Consider the following 17681-nt stretch of genomic DNA (forward strand, 5'->3'; position numbering starts at 1 on the left):
TGAAAAAGATACCCTTGGTGTCCTTTAGAAATCTTTCAGTTCTGATCTTAAACCTGTACCATCTTGTAGTAGCACCCTCTCCTTGGGGGGAAAAAAAACTGTGTGCTTTCTCTCTCTCTATGCACCTTATTATTGTAAACTCCTCTATTAGGTTACCCCTTAATCTCATGCATTCCAGGGAATAAAATCAACTTTGCAATCTCTCATTGTAGCTCTAGCCCCTTAGTCTGAGCAGCATCCTGGTAAATCCCTTCTGCACTCTTCCCAGTTTAATAATACAAGACCATAAGAAATAGGAGCAGAATTAGGCCATTTGACCCATTCAGTCTGCTCCAGCATTTCATTATGGCTGATCCATTTTCCCTCTACCCCCAATCTCCTCCCTTCTCCCCACATCCCTTCATGCCGGTTTGTGCAATCACTTTGCAGCACCAACTCCAAGATCAGAATTCAATTTCGATTGCTTTCTGTAAGGGGTTTGTACCTTCTCTGTGTGAATGCATAGGTTTCATCCAGGGTGCTCTGGTTGCCTGTCACATTCCAAATAAAATGTACGGGTTGGGCTTAGTGAGCTGTGGGCATTCTACGCTGGCACTGCAAGTGTGGCAACATTTGTGGTCTGCCCTGCAAACTTTTTTCCTGATTTGATGCAAAACGTGACATTTTACTGTATGCTTCAATGTGCATGTGTCAAAAAACACTCACCTTTAACACAACATCCCACCTCCTATGCTCAATGCCCTGACTGATGAAGGCAGCAAATTGCCTCTTTCAAAAGTTTCCTTCTGAAAAGTACTATTAACACAAAAACATCATGCCATCTTGAAATATTTGTTCTCTAGCCAGTGAATGTGACCAGAGGACCCAGAGAAAACCCACAGATTCCACAGTAAGTGTGTATAGGGACACCTTCTAGAGGAGCTGGGATTGAAACCTAAAATATGATGCCCCGAGCTTTAATAGTGTTGTGCTAACTGCTCTGCTACCACGGTGCACTGGCTGTTAACACAATGACACATTTCACTCCATCTTTCTCTGGACACATGGTAAATAAAAGAATCTGAATCACTAAAGGATGGAGGGAGTGAATGAATGAGTGTGGAGAGGAAGAGGTTGAATGAGGGAGTGAGCAATCAAGGGCGAGGTGAGTGATCAAGTGAGTATGAGAGGAAGTGAATGAGAGGGAAGGAGGGAAAGTGAATATGTGAGGGAAGAGGGAGAGAAAGCGAGCATGGAGGGAGTGAGTGAGGGAGGAAATGAGTATCAGAGGGAAGGAGGGAGAGTGAGTGAGGGCGAGTGAATAAGGGAAGGAGGAGTTGATGGCGCAAGTCAGAAAATGTGGGGTCACTGGGTGAATAACTGAGCAAGGAAAAGAGAGACGGAATGAATTGGCCGGGACTGAGGGAAGGAATTCAGTGAGGTGAACGACGGAAGAGAAAGGGGACTCACCTTTTCTTGAGACTTCTGCTTTCTTGCGACCTCCTCCATTTCAGCAGCCTCATCTTCGTCCAAGGCTTCCTCGTTCTCAACAATTGTACCGATCACTCGGTTTACTCTCTTAAGCTTCACCAGGATCTTTCCCTTCAGTTCCTACATCCACCACAAGGCCAAGAAGCAACAAATCAGTCAGCATAGAGTCATACAGCATGGTAACAGGCCCTTCAGACCAACTCTTGCTGACCAAGATTCCTATTTAGAGCTACTTGTCAGTGTTTCGCCCATATCCCTCAGAACCTTTGCTGTCCATACCCCTGCCCAAGTATCATTTAAATGTTCTTCATGTGTTCACCTCTTCACCTGGCAGCTCATTGCATGTAATGACACTCTGAGTGAAAAGGCTTCCCCTCAGATACCTACTAAATCTATATCCTCTCCCCTGTGTCCTGCAGTTCCAGATTACTCAACACAGGGAAGAAGAAGCTGTGTCTGCATTCACCCGTTCTATGCCCCTCATGATTTTATACCCCTCCATAAGACTAAGACAGCTGAACAATCACGGGAGGCCAAAGGTGTCCTGTCCTGGAGGTTGGAGGTGTGTGTGTGTCTGTCTGTCTGCAAGGACATAATGAGGGAAGGGGTTTGTTTTGCTGTTGTTGTGTTACTTGGTCTATTCTGTTTTGTTGTGTTCTCTGTTGTTTTGTCTAGGATTGTGGGCACACTACTGGTATGCCGGTGCTGCAACGTGTGGGCTGGCCCAGAACATCCTTGGGTGTGTTGGTTGTGAACACAAACAATGCACTTCACTGTATATTTCGATGTGGGTGTGACAAGTAAACCTGAATCTGAATCTGGCATCACGGCCTCTCGCCACACCGTTACCGAATCCACCCATTCTCCCACCCTGTTAAATGTTTCCTTCTTCAGATTGACTTCTCATCTCGGGAGCAATCAGTAATATTTCTGCATCATTCCGGTGTTGGTGGGCTGTGCTCCACCTTCAGTAGATCAGGCAAATGTGTCTGACAGACACTGTCCTAGGCAGAGCTCTAATGTATGTCCACAAGACTCCCAATCGGACACAACACGGTCTTGGTGCATGGGGAGATAGCAGATGTCACAAGGTTCGCAGAAATGGTGTTCATCAGCTGGGCACTGTCTGGATTGTGCTTGTTGTTTGAATAAAGCCCACTCCGCTCCTTACCTCAGGTGAGGGCATCGTCCCAATGAAGGGCTTGTAGAGCAGCTTGTCCCCCAGGATAGATTCCATGACCTGCACCATGACCTTCTCCTGTTCTATGCTGCAGTAGCTCCTCAACAACAGGATGAAGGGGTAAGGAGTGACCTGGAATCAAACACCACATCATGATGGCATAGAGACCATGCTTCTGTCTACAGCAAGGCGACAATAATGAAGCACTCTGCTTCTCAGGTGACGTCCATAGAATTCCTCCTTGTTCATGGGGACCCAGGCCTCGAGTGTGCCCACTGGTGGGAAGCAACTCTATGGTATTGGTATATTATTGTCACATGGACCAAGATACAGTGAAAGGTTTGTTTTGCATATTACTCATACAGCTTAAATCATTACACAGTACACTGAAACAGAACAATGTATTAAAAAAATGCAGAATAAGATGAGTGATGTTGATCGAGTGAATAACCAGAGGGCAGAAATGGCTAATGCAAGGGGGACATTATTTGAAGGTGATTGGAGGAAAATACTGCATGGGGGTATGTTAGAGATAAAAATTATTTTTACACAGAGAGTTGCGAGTGCATGGAAGGCATTGCCAGGAGTGCCAAATTAACTGATTAGCTTTATTCGTCACATCGACATCACAACATCAAAATACACAGTGAAATGTGTCATTTGTATCAATATAGCATGTCCTCAACTTACCAACCTATTAACCTGTACATTGTTAGAATGTGGGAGGAAACTCAGCACCCACAGGAAATTTGTTGTTTTATTCTTGTGCCAGCTGTGTCGTGTCAAGATGGTGCCAGCGTACAACACTCACTCAGTCAACATCTTTCATACAACGAAACGGCTTATTTAACTTTTTTGATGCCTGTTTTTTGTTTTAAACATCTTTCTGGAACTGTTAGAGCCTTTGATTTAGTTTGGAGATTAGCTGAGAGATCTGGCACTTTGCAGCCATTGAGAATAATCTGGGGAATGAGTGTGAACTCAAGCTTGAATCTCGAGACCACAAAGTGAAGAAACTTCGAGACTGGTCACAAGCTGAAGTTCGACTACAGTTCACTGCTGAAAGCATCCATTATTTGTTGATTAAAGCATCAAGGATGATTAAAACATCAAGGAGAATGCAGAAGGCAAGCGAGGGTTTGGGATCCTTCTGCCGGAGAAGGAGCCTGTGTGGCCGATCGCTCTGTTTTTAAGCAAACAATGACAAAGCAGTGTCTGGATTCCAGAGCTGTGAGGATTCAAAGCAATATGATTTGGTGTGTATTTCATATGTCCCTTTATCTGAAGGAACGACGTGTATGTGTTCATAGCAGCTGATACCTGGAATAGATGGAGCATCTTATGGTCAAAGCTCCACTCATTTTCCTGCACTCTAGGGAAAAAAATTCTAACCTACTCAACATTTCTGTATTAGTCATGATATGGAGTTAAGGTGATCATTACTTGATTGGCAGTCATATTAAGTGACAGAGCAGGTTCAAGTAGCTGAGTGGTGCACTTTCTGCCTAATCTGTATACTCCTATTTAAGTTCCAATTGACACAGCCTGTGGAGTCTACATCTGCAGAGGGTTGTAGAATCATCCAGCACCATCGCGGGAACTGCCTTCCCATGATCGAGGACATCTTCAAGAGGTAGTAATCTCAATAAAATGGCATCCATCAGTAATGGCTCTCACCCTCCAGGATGTCCCCTCTTCTCATTCCTACCGTCAGGGAGGAGGTACAGGAGCCTGTCGACCATACTTAATGATTCAAAACAGCTTCTTCCACTTCACCTTCAAATCTCTGAATAGTCCACGAACCCATGAACAACCATTTTATTTTGTACTCTTTATTTATATCATAGTTTATCATTTTTTAATGTCTTTATACATTGTACTGCTGCTGCAAAGCACGATATTTCACAACATCAAACTTATGAGTAATGCAGTGCTTAGTTTAATGCTTTACAACATCAGCAATCACAATTGGGGTTCAATTCTTGCTGCTGTTTGGAAAGGAGTTTTCACGTTCTCCACATGATCATGTGGGTGTCCTCCAGATGGTCCACGTTCTTTCCACATTCCCAATGTGTGCGGGTCAGGGTTTGAAGTTGTGGGCAATCTATGTTGGTGCCAGAAGAATGATTAAACCTTCAGGCTGCACCAGCATATCATCGGACTGCGTTGGTCATTGTCACAAAGCATCGCATTTCACTGTATATTTCGATGTACGTGTGACAAATAAAGCTATTCTGTAATCTTTTAATTTTACTTATATTAAACTTGATTCTGATTTTATTATCCCTGGTTACAAAAGCATTATTGAATGATTGGAGTACTGCTAATACTGTATTTCTCTTTCATGAGGGATAAATCAAGTAATGACAGTTCAGTTTGATGTTCATGGTGTACAAATTATTGGAATCAGTTCTGAGGAACATTCTAAACTTTTAATTGCAAAGGGCACTTCGTATCCTCTTGAAATCTGAAATGGCTGCCACAAGGGGGCACAGGTTTAAAGTGCTTGGGAGTAGGTAAAGAGGAGATGTTGGGGTAAGTTTTTTTTACGCAGAGAGCGGTGAGTGCGTGGAATAGGCTGCCGGCAACGCTGGTGGAGGCAGTTACGATAGGGTCCTTTAAGAGACTTTTGGATAGGTACATGCAGCTTAGAAAAATAGAGGGCTATGGGTAACCCTAGTAATTTCTAAGGCAGGGACATGTGCAGCACAACTTTGTGGGCCGAAGGGCCTGTGTTGTGCTGTAGGTTTTCTATGTTTCTATCTAGGGCCAGACAGTGTGGATTTGTTACAGGTAGTGTGTTGCTTTTGAGGAGATAGTAAGGTTTCTAAAGCCACTGCATTTTATGGGGTCAATAAGGACAATGTCAAGCTCATAGTGATAGTCATAGTCATACTTTATTGATCCCGGGGGAAATTGGTTAAGATCCCGGGGGAAAGCTTCTTGACAGGGTCTTATGAGACAGGCTGTTTAGAAAGATAGGTCCAAGTGATCAGAGAGAGAAACAAAACTGGCTGAGTTACAGGCAGGCGGGATGGGTGACAGGGAGGATATTACTTTTGGCATAATTCCATACAGGATATTAATGTATTAGAGAGGGAATGCAATGCAGATGTTTGCAGATGACACAAAAATTGGCCATGTGGTTAACACTGACCTCAGAATCAGAATCAGGTTTATTATCACCAACATATGATGAGAAACTTGTTCTTTTGGCAGCAGTGCAGTGCAAGACCTTAAAACTTATGAGGTCACAATAAATAAACAGAGACATACATACATAATAGATAAATGACCAGTCAGACAGAAAGAGAGATAGTGCAAAAGAGGAATAGTGAGGGGATTCAGAGTCCATTCTGATGGCACGTGGGAGGAAACTGTTTCTTAATCACTGAATGTGTGTCATCAGACCCCTGTACATCCTCACTGATGTTAGAAATGAGAAGAGGATATGCCCTGTACGGTCAGGGTCCTTAGTAATGGATGTGGACTTCTTGAGACACTGGTTCTTGATGATGTCCTTGATGACATGGAGGCGTGTGACTGTGATAATGTGATTAAGTTTGTGAGGATGTAGACAAGACTAAGAAGAAAGCTGTCTGTAATAAGGGAACAGGCCCTGTATGCTCGGGGTCCTTAGAAATGGATGCAGTTTTCTTGACACACTGGCTCTTGCTTGTCCTTGATGGCATGGAGGTTTGTGCTTGTGATGGAACTAGCTGAATCTCAAACCCGCTGCAGCCCCTTGTGAACCTCCATACCTGACTGTGATGCTCTTCTGTCAGAATACTGTTCATGATACAGGGGATGACATACATGATCCAACCAGTTGTCAAGTGACAAATGGAATTTAATCTGGAGTAGTATGTGGGTGAAGGTGGTGTGTGGCACACTCGTCTTCATTGGCCAAGGCAATGAAAACAAGAGTTGGGACTTGGTACCTCAATCCTACAAAATGTTGGTTCGACCTCACTTGGAGTAGTGTGCAGTCCCATTCACCATGCGAGAGTAAGGATATGATGAAGTTTGTGAGAATGTAGAGAAGATTAATTAGAAAGCTGTCTGGAATGGAGGGCTTGAGTGACATTGAACGATGTTGGGACTGTTTTCCTTGGAGTGAAGGAGTCTGAGAGATGATGTTACAGAGGTTTATGAACATATCAGAGGCATAGATAGGGGAGACAGTCATTCACTTTCCAGGAGAGGGCAGTCAAAACAAAGAGGGCATTGGTTTAAGATGAGAAGGAAGAATTTAAAGTGGACATGAGTGGTACGTTTCTTGCACAGAGGGTGGTGGGAAAATGGCATCTGCTGCCAGAGGAAGTGGGTGAGGTGGGTACAATTACAAACATAGGGCAAGTCGGGACATAATTTGGAAATATTTAGAGGGATATTGGCCTAATGCAGCCACATGGGATCATCTTGGTCAGGCATTTTGGTCAGTGTGAACCAGTTAGGCAGAAGGGCCTATTTCTGTGGTGTATAATGCTATGGATACAGTATGTAACCAAAGACTTATGCAAATTTCTACAGAAGTACTGTGGACAGCATTCTAATAGGTTGCATTGCTGTCTGCAATGTAGCAGCCACCGTGCAGAATCAGAAAAAGCTGCAGAAAGTTGTAAACTCAGCCAGCTCTATCATGGGCACTAGCCTCCCAAGCATCGAGCACATCTTCAGAAGGCGATGCCTCAAAAATGCAGCATCCATCATTAAGGAACCCCATCATCCAAGACATACCCTCTTCTCTTTGCTACTATCACTGAGAAGGTACTGGAGCCTGAAGACACATATTCAGCGTTTCCCCCTCCACCATCAGATTTCTGAATGGACAATTAACCCATGAACATTACCTCACTCTTTTTTCATATATTATATAGATTACAATTCTCATTGTAATTTATCTTTTTTATAGTGTACTGCTGCTGGAAAACAACAACTTTCATGGCAGCTGACAGTGATATTAGCCCTGATTCTGATTCTGATTAAAATAAGGTGTAAGGTAATACATTTGGGGATGGACATGCACATTTCCCATCTGTAGAATTAATGCCAAATGTGAAAGATCGGTGACAGTCTCCTCATTACCCAGTGGCCCGACCCTCACTGTTACTTCCAAACACACCTTCCAAGTTACAGGAAAACCGAGTATACAACACAAGAATGAGAAAATCTGCAAATGCTGGAAATCCAATCAACACAAAATGCTGAAGAAACTTAACAGGCCAGGCAGCATCTCCAGAAAAGAGCAAACAGTCAGAGTCGACAGAATTTCCTGGTGGCCAACCATTTCAATTCTACTTCCAATTCCCATTCCGACATGTCAATCGAAGGCTGCCTCTAATGCCGCACTCAGGCTGGAGAAGCAACACCTTATATTCCATCTGGGTAACCTCCAACCTGATGGCCTGAATGTATATTTCTCGAGCTTCCGGTCATTGCTCCACTCCACCTTCACAATTCCCGCGTTCCCTTTTCCCTCCCTCACCTGATTTCCTTACTTCTACGTCACCATCCTCTGGTGCTCCTCCCCCTTCCCTTTCTTCCACAGTCCTCTATCCTCCACAGTCAGATTTCCCCTTCTCCAGCCTTTTGTCTCTTTCACCCATCTGCTTCCCAGCTTCTTACTTCATCTCTGCACCTCTCCCAGTTTCATCCATCACCTCCCACCTTGTACTTCCTCCCCTCCCCCCACCACCTTACTTTCACTTCTCATCTTTTCTCTCCCAGTACTGATGTAAGGTCTCGGGCTGAAACGTTCACTATTTACTCCTTTCCATGATGCTGCCGAGCCTGATGCGTTCCTCCAGCATCTTGTTTGTGTTTCTACAACACAAGCTTTGCATGGAGCATGTCAGCTTACCGTAAAGGCATAATTATTTATGACTTCCATGACGTCCCGTAAGAGGACTTCTGAGGTGAGGGCGAAGCCGTGATAAATAACAGGCTCACCGTTCCGTCCATTCCAGCATTCCAGTTCCATCCAGCGGCAGCCTTTATTCAGTTCACTGATGATGAGAGAGGATAAGACATACAATATAAATACAGTACAGGCCCTTCACCAACCTCTTAATTTACTCCAAGATCAGACTAACCCTTCCCTCTCACATAGCCCTCCAATTTTATTTCATTCATGTGCCTATCTAAGAGTGACTTAAATGTTGCTAATGTATCTGCCTCTGCACAATGCCTGGAAGTCATTCTGACATTTCCCCCGCCACGACCTGTACTTTCCTCCAATGACCTTAAAATTGTGACCCGTCATATTTATGCCCTGGGAAAAGTCTCTGGTTGACCACTCTATCTGTGCCGCTTATCAGGGTCCCAGAACAGAGATCCCTGCAGAACATCATCGGTCACTGATCTCCAAGCAGTTTATGATCCAACTACGACCAGCCTCTGTGTTTTTTGGGCAATCCAATGCTGAATCCAAAAAGCCAAATGTCCCTGGATCCCATGCCTCTTGACCTTCTGAGTCCACCATGGGGAACTTCATCAAACCGAATAAACTTTGCAATGGCACAGTTAAAGAGTTATACTGTGCAGAAACAGGCCATTTGGTCCAAACGGTCCACGTTAGTCAACATTGCAATCTGACCTCGTCTCATTTGCCATCGTTTGATCCATATCCCCATAAATCTTTCCTATCTGTGAGTCTTTAAATGTGGTTAATGTCCTGTGTCTACTTCAAACACTTCCTTTGGCAGCTTGTTCCATATACTGATAACTCTCTTTGAGAAAGTTTTGCCCCTTGGGTTCAAATGAAGTTTCTGGCCCCTCACCTTAAAACTATGTCCTCGAGTTCTTGATTTCTCAACCCTAGAGAAAAGACTGTGTGCATTCACCCTAACTGCACTCTTCGTGATTTTACACATTTCGGCAGAATCACCCTTCAGTTTCCTGTGTTCCAAGGAAAAAAGCCCCAGCTTGTCCAACCTATAACTCAGGCTCTTGAGTCCAGAAAACATCGTTGTGAATCTCCTCTGCATTCTTTCCAATTTAATTTATCTCTTAATATTGTTTTACATGCTGTATGTAATATGTGTACTGTGTTTTGCACCTTGGTTCCAGAGGAACATTGTTTAATTTATCTAATCTGTGTGCATGATTGAATGAAAGTAAAACTGAACTTGCAGTTAAGCCCAAACTTTCAGGTAACCATGTATTTCTACTCCAAGGTCTTTCTGTTCTATAATACTCTCCAGGGTCCTGCCATCAACTGTAAAGGTACGATTATGGTTTGACTTCACAAGAAAGCAGTATCTTGCATTCATCTGAATTAAACTCCATTTGCCATTCCTCAGACTACATTCCCAGCTGATTAAGATCCCTTTGTAAATCCTGATAATCATTTTCACTGTCTATGATACCAGTAATCTTGGCAATGACCATAGCCACAGGATTTTCACTATGCCAGGCCCGCAATGATCATACACCATAAAGCAGTCAGACCTTAAGATATAGGAGCAGAATTAAGCCGGTTATTTCATTAAGTCTGCTCCATCATTCCATCATGGCTGATTTATTAACCCTCTCAATTTCATTCGGTTGCCTTCTTCCTGAAATCTTTGATATCCATATTAATCAAGAATCTGTCAACCTCCACTGTAAATGTGCTGAATGATTTGGCCTCCACAGCTGTCTGTGGCAATGAACTCTACAGATTCACCAATCCCAGCTGAAGAAATTCCTCCTCATCTCTGTTCTAAAGAGATACCTTTCCATTCTTGGGCTCTTGCCACTGGTCCTAAACTCTCGCACTGTAGGAAATATCCTCTACACATTCACTCTCTCCAGATTATTCAAGATCCAGTCAGTTCAATGAGATTGACCTCCACCCTACTTCCCTCTTATCCTTCTCAATCCCATCAAGTACAGTCTGAGAGACATCAAACGATTCTCATACTTTAGGACTTTTGTCTTGGGATCGTTCCGGCAAATCTCCTCTGTACCAGGACATCTTTCTTTGGGAATGGAGCCTAAAAGCGCAAGGAATTTGTATGTTTTCCCCATGGCTGCATGGGTTCCTCCTGACACACCGGTTTCCTCCCACAGTCCCAAGACAAACCATTATTAGGATAATTGGTCATTGTAAATTGTCCTGGTGATTAGGTGACTGTTTACTAGATGGGTAGTTGGACAGCGTGACTCGTTGGGCCAGTAGGGCCTGTTCCGAGCTGTATCTCAAAATAAAACAAAAAAAATACAATTGCTCGCAATATCCCAAATGAGATCTGACCAACACTTCACAAAGACTCAGCTGTACATCCTTGCCTTTATTTTCCAGTCCTCTTGAAATGTACTAAGACCTTTTCTGTAGCTCTCTTGAGAAATCCTAGGCTGCATTTTTCATCTCCCACCCTTTCGCATCAGCTAAACACAGACTTAAAAAAAAACCTTTGCTGCCCATTTAATCCCAAGCCCCCTTCTGCAATATGGTGCCAGTACCTGATGATGGCCTCGGTGCTACTGGAATCCTCCAGCAGATTTGTGAGCAGGTGGATATTGTGAGAGGAAGAAATGTAATATTGATCGAGTGGCTTTGTCATGTCTTGGTAAACCTTGTCATGTTCTTGGTTGAAAATGTCCCCTCTCGGTGACATCAGGAAGAACAGAAATCCATCCTTGGTCATGAAGAAATGACGCTTCGCTAACAAAAGAACACACTGCTATTAATGCCATTCATGTATTACCCACACTGTAATTAGGGTTATGATTTCTTAAGATTAGCTTTATTTTTCACATGTATATCGAAATATGTACATGTGGTGAAATGTGTTATTTTCAGTTAATGACCAGCATAATCTGAGAATGTGCTGAGGGCAGCCCAGAAGTTTCTCCATGCTTCTGGCACCAACAAAGCATGCTCATAACTTACTAACCCACACCCATCCGTACTTGAAATGTGCAAGGACCTGGAGAAAAAGCACGTGGGCACAGAGAAGACGTATAAATTACAGTCAGTGATGAGGTTTGAACCTACATCGGTGATCGCTGGCACTGTAAAATGATTGCAATCCAGAAATTTGGTGTTGAAGAAAGGTAGATTCATGGACAAGCTTTTCTTCTCCTTGGAAGGTACTGCTTTCCCATTCATCACTGAAGAACCAGACAAGAGTCTTTGACTGCAGCCTTAGAGATGTAGCTGCCATCTGGAAGACCAACAAGGAGTTTGAAGTCTGGCTTACCAATGTGAATAAATCAGGCTAAGCTGCCAGGATGTCATACTTCCCCGAATCTACTGCCCCTTGCTGGTATAAGGGAAACTCATGAAAACAGCTGAGGCTCTTGAAAAAATGACCCGTGGCTATCTTCGAAAATAGCTAGACCTCCATCGTCGCCTGAGCAGATTTGCTCTGTACAGGGAGGTGAATAAACTATAACTTCCTTTTAGCAGCCTGGACAAGGAGTTCATTGTTGCCTGCACAGGAGAATTGCTGCTGTACAGAGATTCCAGCGACCACGTCTTATCAGCAGGCACAGATGTCTGGACAGGCAGGGAATAGAAGGCCAAAGATGCAGTGAAGATGGTTGAGTCACACCTGAGGCACTGGGATCTGGTAGGGACAGTGGTGTCCGGTCAGGCAGAGTGGGACAATTTCCCTGCAACCCTCTTCAACAGAGATCAGGGTAGGGACAGATGCAGAATGGTACAGGAAGAGTTGTGAGCAGCTATCAAAGAAGTGCATACCAACAGGGTGGTAGGTATGGGGTAACACTGAGCTGGGATATGGTGGGAGGGTGCGCTGATACGGAAGATCTCCTGGTCCAACATCTGGCAGGGAGGTCCCCTGCACGTTGTTCTTTTCCAGATTGTGTAAAAATTTCTCGCCAAGTCTCAGTCAACCTTTATGCTTGGGGCAAAAGTGAGGCAACATCATGTCTTCTCTGCCCTGGCAGAGGGACCCTGGAACACATCCTCAGCAGCTGCCAAAAAGCCTTGCGACAAGGACGCTACTGCTGGTGCCATAACCAGCAGGATTGAGAATAAATGTGATCCAAGTGACTTTGACTATTTAATGATCACTAGTGCCAGATGGGATGTTTTGAGCATTTCAGAAACTGCAGATCTCCTGCAATTTTCATGCACAACAGTTTCAGGAGTTTACAGATAATGATGTAAAACAAAGAAAACTCCAGTCAGCAGCAGTTCTGTGGGCGAAAATGCCTTGTTAATGAGAGAGGTTAGGGGAGAATGTCGAGAGTAGTTCAAGCTATCAGGAGAGGGACAGAAACGCAACTAACCATGTGTTAAAACAGCAATATGCAGAAAAACATTTCCGTATGCACAGCACATTGAATCATGAAGTGGATAGACTGCACCACACACTACTGCCCTCTACTGTGCCTATTGTCTTGTTTATTATTTATTGTAATGCCTGCACTGTTTTGTGCACTTAATGCAGTCCCGAGTAGGTCTGTAGTCTAGTGTAGTTTTTTTTGTGTTGTTTTACGTAGTTCAGTGTAGATTTTGTATTGTTTCATGTAGCACCATGGTCCTGAAAAACGTTGTCTTGTTTTTACTGTGTACTATACCAGCAGTTATGGTCAAAATGACAATAAAAAGTGACTTGACTTGAGTACAGTAGCAGGAGACCATGAATGTACACTCTGTTGTTACTTCATTAGATACTGGAGGTATCTAATAAAGTGGCCACTTGAGTATATGTTCTGAGGTGACAGGTCATGTGATTAAACATCCCCAAAGTGTAGGCAACACAACTTCAAGGTGATGGATGTGGCTTACCTTCCTCGTTTAATTCATACATCTGGATGAGATGTGATGCATTCTCCTGTGTCACACTCTCCCTTTGTTCCTTCCATAGGAATTCCTGGAGTTTTCCCACGCTGATCAGCTGCTCCTTGTTGCAGTAGAAATCAAAGATGGTGGTGATCTCCTTGCGGTCCGTGAGCATGTGATAAAACTCTTTAATCTCCCTGCCACAGATGGTACCGTCTTTCGCCTTGTCACATTTCTGAGGGTGGAAGTAAGGACTAGAGACAGTTACGATGAAAGAACGGCCGAAATTGTATTGCTACTGAATCTGTGCTGCCTTCACCCCAGTGAAAACAGTTCACCTCATTCAACCACTTTGCCTGAGAATATTGGGCCCTTTTATAAGAAAGTGTGCACTAGCATTGGAGAGTGTCCAGAGGAGGCTCATGGAAATCATCCTGGGAAAGAAAGCCTCACTGCATAAGGAACAATTGAAGACTCTGGACTGGCGCTCACTGGAGTTTCTAACAATGAGGCTGAGGGGTGGCGGGGTGGCAGGGGGAATCTCATTGAAATCTACCACATATTCCAAGGCCCAGACAGAGTGGATGTGAAGGTGATGCTTCCTATAGTGTTAGAGTCTGAGACCAGGAGGTACAGCCTAAGAATAGAAGGATGTCCCTTTACAGGTGTTGAGGGGTGATTCATTTAGCCAGAGGCTGGTGACACTATGGAATTCATTGTGACAAATGGCTGTGGAGGGCAAGTCAATGGCTATATTTAAAGCAGTGGTTGATAGGTTCTTGATTAGTAGGGGAGTTGAAGGTTATAGAGAGGAAGCAAGAGAATGCAGTTGAGAGGGATAATAAATCAGCCATGATGGAATGGTGGAAGAGACTGAATGCCTTAATTTGCTCCGATGTCTTATCTTCTTTTGAATTTATGGTTAGTGGAGCAATGCAGAGAAAATGTCGCAGGAACTGAGCAGGTCAGACAGCATTCATGAAGAGAAGTAAACAGTCTGCTTTATGGGCTAAGATCCTTCACCAGGACTGGAAAGGGAGGGAGCAGAAGCGAGAATATGAAGGCATAGGAGGCTGGTAGGAGAAGCTGGCGGCTGTAGCTGAGACCAGATGAGGGGGAAGGTGACTGGGTGGGGAGGTGAGGATGAAGTAAAAAGCTGGGAGATGATTGGTGGAAGAGCTGAAAGGCTGAAGAAGGAGGATTCTAATAGGAAACGAGAGTGGACCATGGAAGAATGAGGAGGAGGAGGAGGGGAACGACAGGAAAGTCATGAGCAGGTGGGAGCAAAGCGGGTGAGAGTGGAACCATGAAGAGGAATGGAGAAAGATTGAAGGGGACAGGGGGAGAAAACACCATAAAGAAAAAAAATCTAATGTTCAGTAACATTACCCTTTCACCTCAGCTGCTCCAGCGAAAATAGTCCCAGTCTATCTAAGACTCAAGTTCTCTGGTCCCAGCAGTACATGTTCTGCAGTTTTCCAGCTTAATGACAGCATTGATGCCTGTCGCTGGTGGGTAAAGGAGAAGGAAGGTGCCGTGACATGCAGACTAGGGAGGCCTGGCTGTTAGTACAAAAATCTCACAGGCCTGGAACATCCAGTTGCGGGGAGAGATAGATGGGACAACACAGTAGCGTAGTGGTTAGTGTAAGTACAGGGTTCAATTCCTAACACAGTCTGTCAGGAGTTTCTACATTCTTCCCATGATTGTGTGGTTTTCCTCTGTGCTCTGCTTTCCTCTCACATCCCAAGACACGTGGGTTAGGGTTAGTGAGTTGTGGGCATGCTACGTTGATGCTGACGCGTGAACTCAGTTGCGGGATGCTCCCAATGCAGTATCAGACTGTGTTGGTTGTTGACACAAATGACACATTTTACTGTATGTTTTGATGTACATGTGACAAATAAGGGTAACTATAAGGGTTCTCATTGTGATTGCATGCATTTCCCCAGCTGATCCAGTTTACTCCCACATTCCAAAAAAAGCATGGTGACCCTTGCACACTGAGCCCAGTACATAGATGGGCTGTATCCATCTCCAAAACAAGGTACTGTATTTCACTGTATGCTTCGATGCACACGTGACAAATAAAGCTTATCTGTCTTTTAGGCACCGCAGTAGGGTAGCGGTTAAAGTGACACTATTACACTCGAGTGGAGTTCAGAGTTCAATTCGACACCATCTGTACATTCTCCCTGTGACTGCACGTCTTACCTCTGAGTGCTCCCATCTCCCTCTCACAGACCAAAGACGTACCAGTTAGTTGGTTAATTGGTCATTGTAAATTGTCCTGTAATTAGGCTGGGGTTAAATAGGTGTGTTGTTGGGCAGTGCACCTGAAGGTCCAGAAGTGCCTATTCCGCACTGTATCTCTCAATAACAATAATTAAATTAATTAAATCATTAAGATACAGTGTTGTACCTTGAACAGGTCCATTGCATGCATACTATCCACTTCTATATTCATCATATGCATAAACTGCTTCACTTCTTCCAGCGTCATTTTGGCGTTCTTATCAATATTGGCCTTCTGCAGGTAAAGTTGGAACAATCTGCGAAGTGATGCAAGGAAACAACTCAAGCAGTGGGGTACAGCCCCATCCAAACCCAAGCAATGGGGTACAGCCCCATCCAAACCCAAACAGTGGGGTACAGTCCCATCCAATCCCAAACAGTGGGGTACAGTCCCATCCAAACCCAAAGAGTGGGGTACAGTCCCATGAGAGTCACACACAGTAATGCACACAAACATAGATCACAGACACACTCATGCAAACACATATACACAGACACACAGATACACAAACACAAGGCTGATGTCAGTGACAATAAACATGATTCTCATTATGTGTTCTTATACCTATAGGCTTATGTACTTCTAAGTCAGGTTACGTGACTTGGAGGTGAAGTAGTTCCCACGTGCCTGCTACCATTGACTTCTACACGGGGATGGACTTAGGTGCCAATGTCGAAGAAGACAAAGGATGAAATGGTACCCTCCCTTTCTGACATACTTAGCAAAGGATACTGGTCCAGCTGCTCTCTCCGTTTCATGCTGGAGTTTCTGATCTTCAGTTTTGTAAGGCCATTGACCCAGTGCTGGGCCTCCTCAGCGCTGTTGGCCACCAGGTCCAGTTTAGTGTTCCTCTCCTTAAAGAGGATGGAGAAGCTGCAATCAGTGCGCTTCTCCAATATCACCTCTGACCAGTGGCCTGCCCTCACCTCTTGGATGTCAGCGATGGAGACTGGAGGGGATTGGGGGGTGGGTGGGTTAGAACAGCAACAGAGATCAGAACAAAATACTCAGATTCAGATTAATAAACACAAGAGATTCTGCAGATGCTGGAAATCCATATTAGCACACAGAAAATGCTGGATGGACTGAGCAGGTCAGGCAGCATCGGTGCAGAAAAATAAACAGTCAATGTATCAGATTTTCCAAAATTGGCCAGAGTCCTGATGAAGTGTCTCAGCTCAGAACGTCAACTCTTTATCCTCTCCAGAGAGCAGCCTGACCTGCAGATTCAGATTTATTTATTACGTGTACATCAAAACACACAGAATCCTCAAAGATCACCCTCAATCCAGACATGCACGCTTCTCCTCTCTCCCATCAAAATAAAAAAGCTTGAAAACACATATCCCCAGGCTCAAGGACAGCTTCTATCCCATGGACTCAGTTCTCTTTGCCTTATTGCAGGAAGGATGTGGCAGTTTCAGGAAGAGTGCAGATGAGATTTACCCAGATGCTGACTGGACTGGTGGGCATGTCTATGAATACAGGTTGAGCACACTATGGCTGAATTGAGTGCAGTTGATATTATGAAAGAGAAGGTACATGGAAAACTGGAAGGCCTAAGGTACATAAGACAAATGCACCAGGATAGACAGAGGAGAATCAATGGATGTTTTTTTTACTTGGATTTGCATTGACAACATGTCGCACACGAAGCTGCTTAAGAAGAGCCCATGGTATAAGTTGCATGAACAGAAGATTGCCTGCGTAATGTGAGGCAAACAGTGGGAATAAAGGAGGCCTGTTCTGTTTGGCTGTTGATAACATGTTGTGTTCCGCACACATTGTATATCAATAATTTGGATGACGAACTTGATCACTTTGTGGCCGGGTTTTCAGATGATGATACAAAGATAGGTGGAGGGGCAGGTAATATTGAGGAAGCAGGGTCTACAGAGAGATTTAGACAGATGAGGAGAATGGGCAAAGAAGTGGCAGATGGAATATAATTTAGGGACGTGTATGTCATGCAATTTGGTCAAAGGAATAAAGGC

General features: G+C 44.2%; 1 protein-coding gene across 1 annotated transcript in view; it reads right to left on the bottom strand.

The window, feature by feature from the left end:
• The window catches only part of LOC134347039 (1-phosphatidylinositol 4,5-bisphosphate phosphodiesterase delta-1-like), a 41328-nt gene that overhangs the window by 13564 nt on the left and 10083 nt on the right, over positions 1-17681 (bottom strand). The window contains exons 3-9 of the mRNA XM_063049107.1: positions 16420-16636; positions 15814-15943; positions 13398-13626; positions 11099-11300; positions 8514-8658; positions 2642-2782; positions 1349-1590 (exon numbers count right to left, since the gene is read on the bottom strand). Coding sequence (XP_062905177.1) covers positions 1349-1590; positions 2642-2782; positions 8514-8658; positions 11099-11300; positions 13398-13626; positions 15814-15943; positions 16420-16636 — 1306 coding nt within the window. The remainder of the gene's footprint in view (positions 1-1348; positions 1591-2641; positions 2783-8513; positions 8659-11098; positions 11301-13397; positions 13627-15813; positions 15944-16419; positions 16637-17681) is intronic.

The sequence above is a fragment of the Mobula hypostoma genome, chromosome 1 (assembly GCF_963921235.1).
Source record: "Mobula hypostoma chromosome 1, sMobHyp1.1, whole genome shotgun sequence".
In the NCBI taxonomy this organism is placed as follows: Eukaryota; Metazoa; Chordata; class Chondrichthyes; order Myliobatiformes; family Myliobatidae; genus Mobula; species Mobula hypostoma.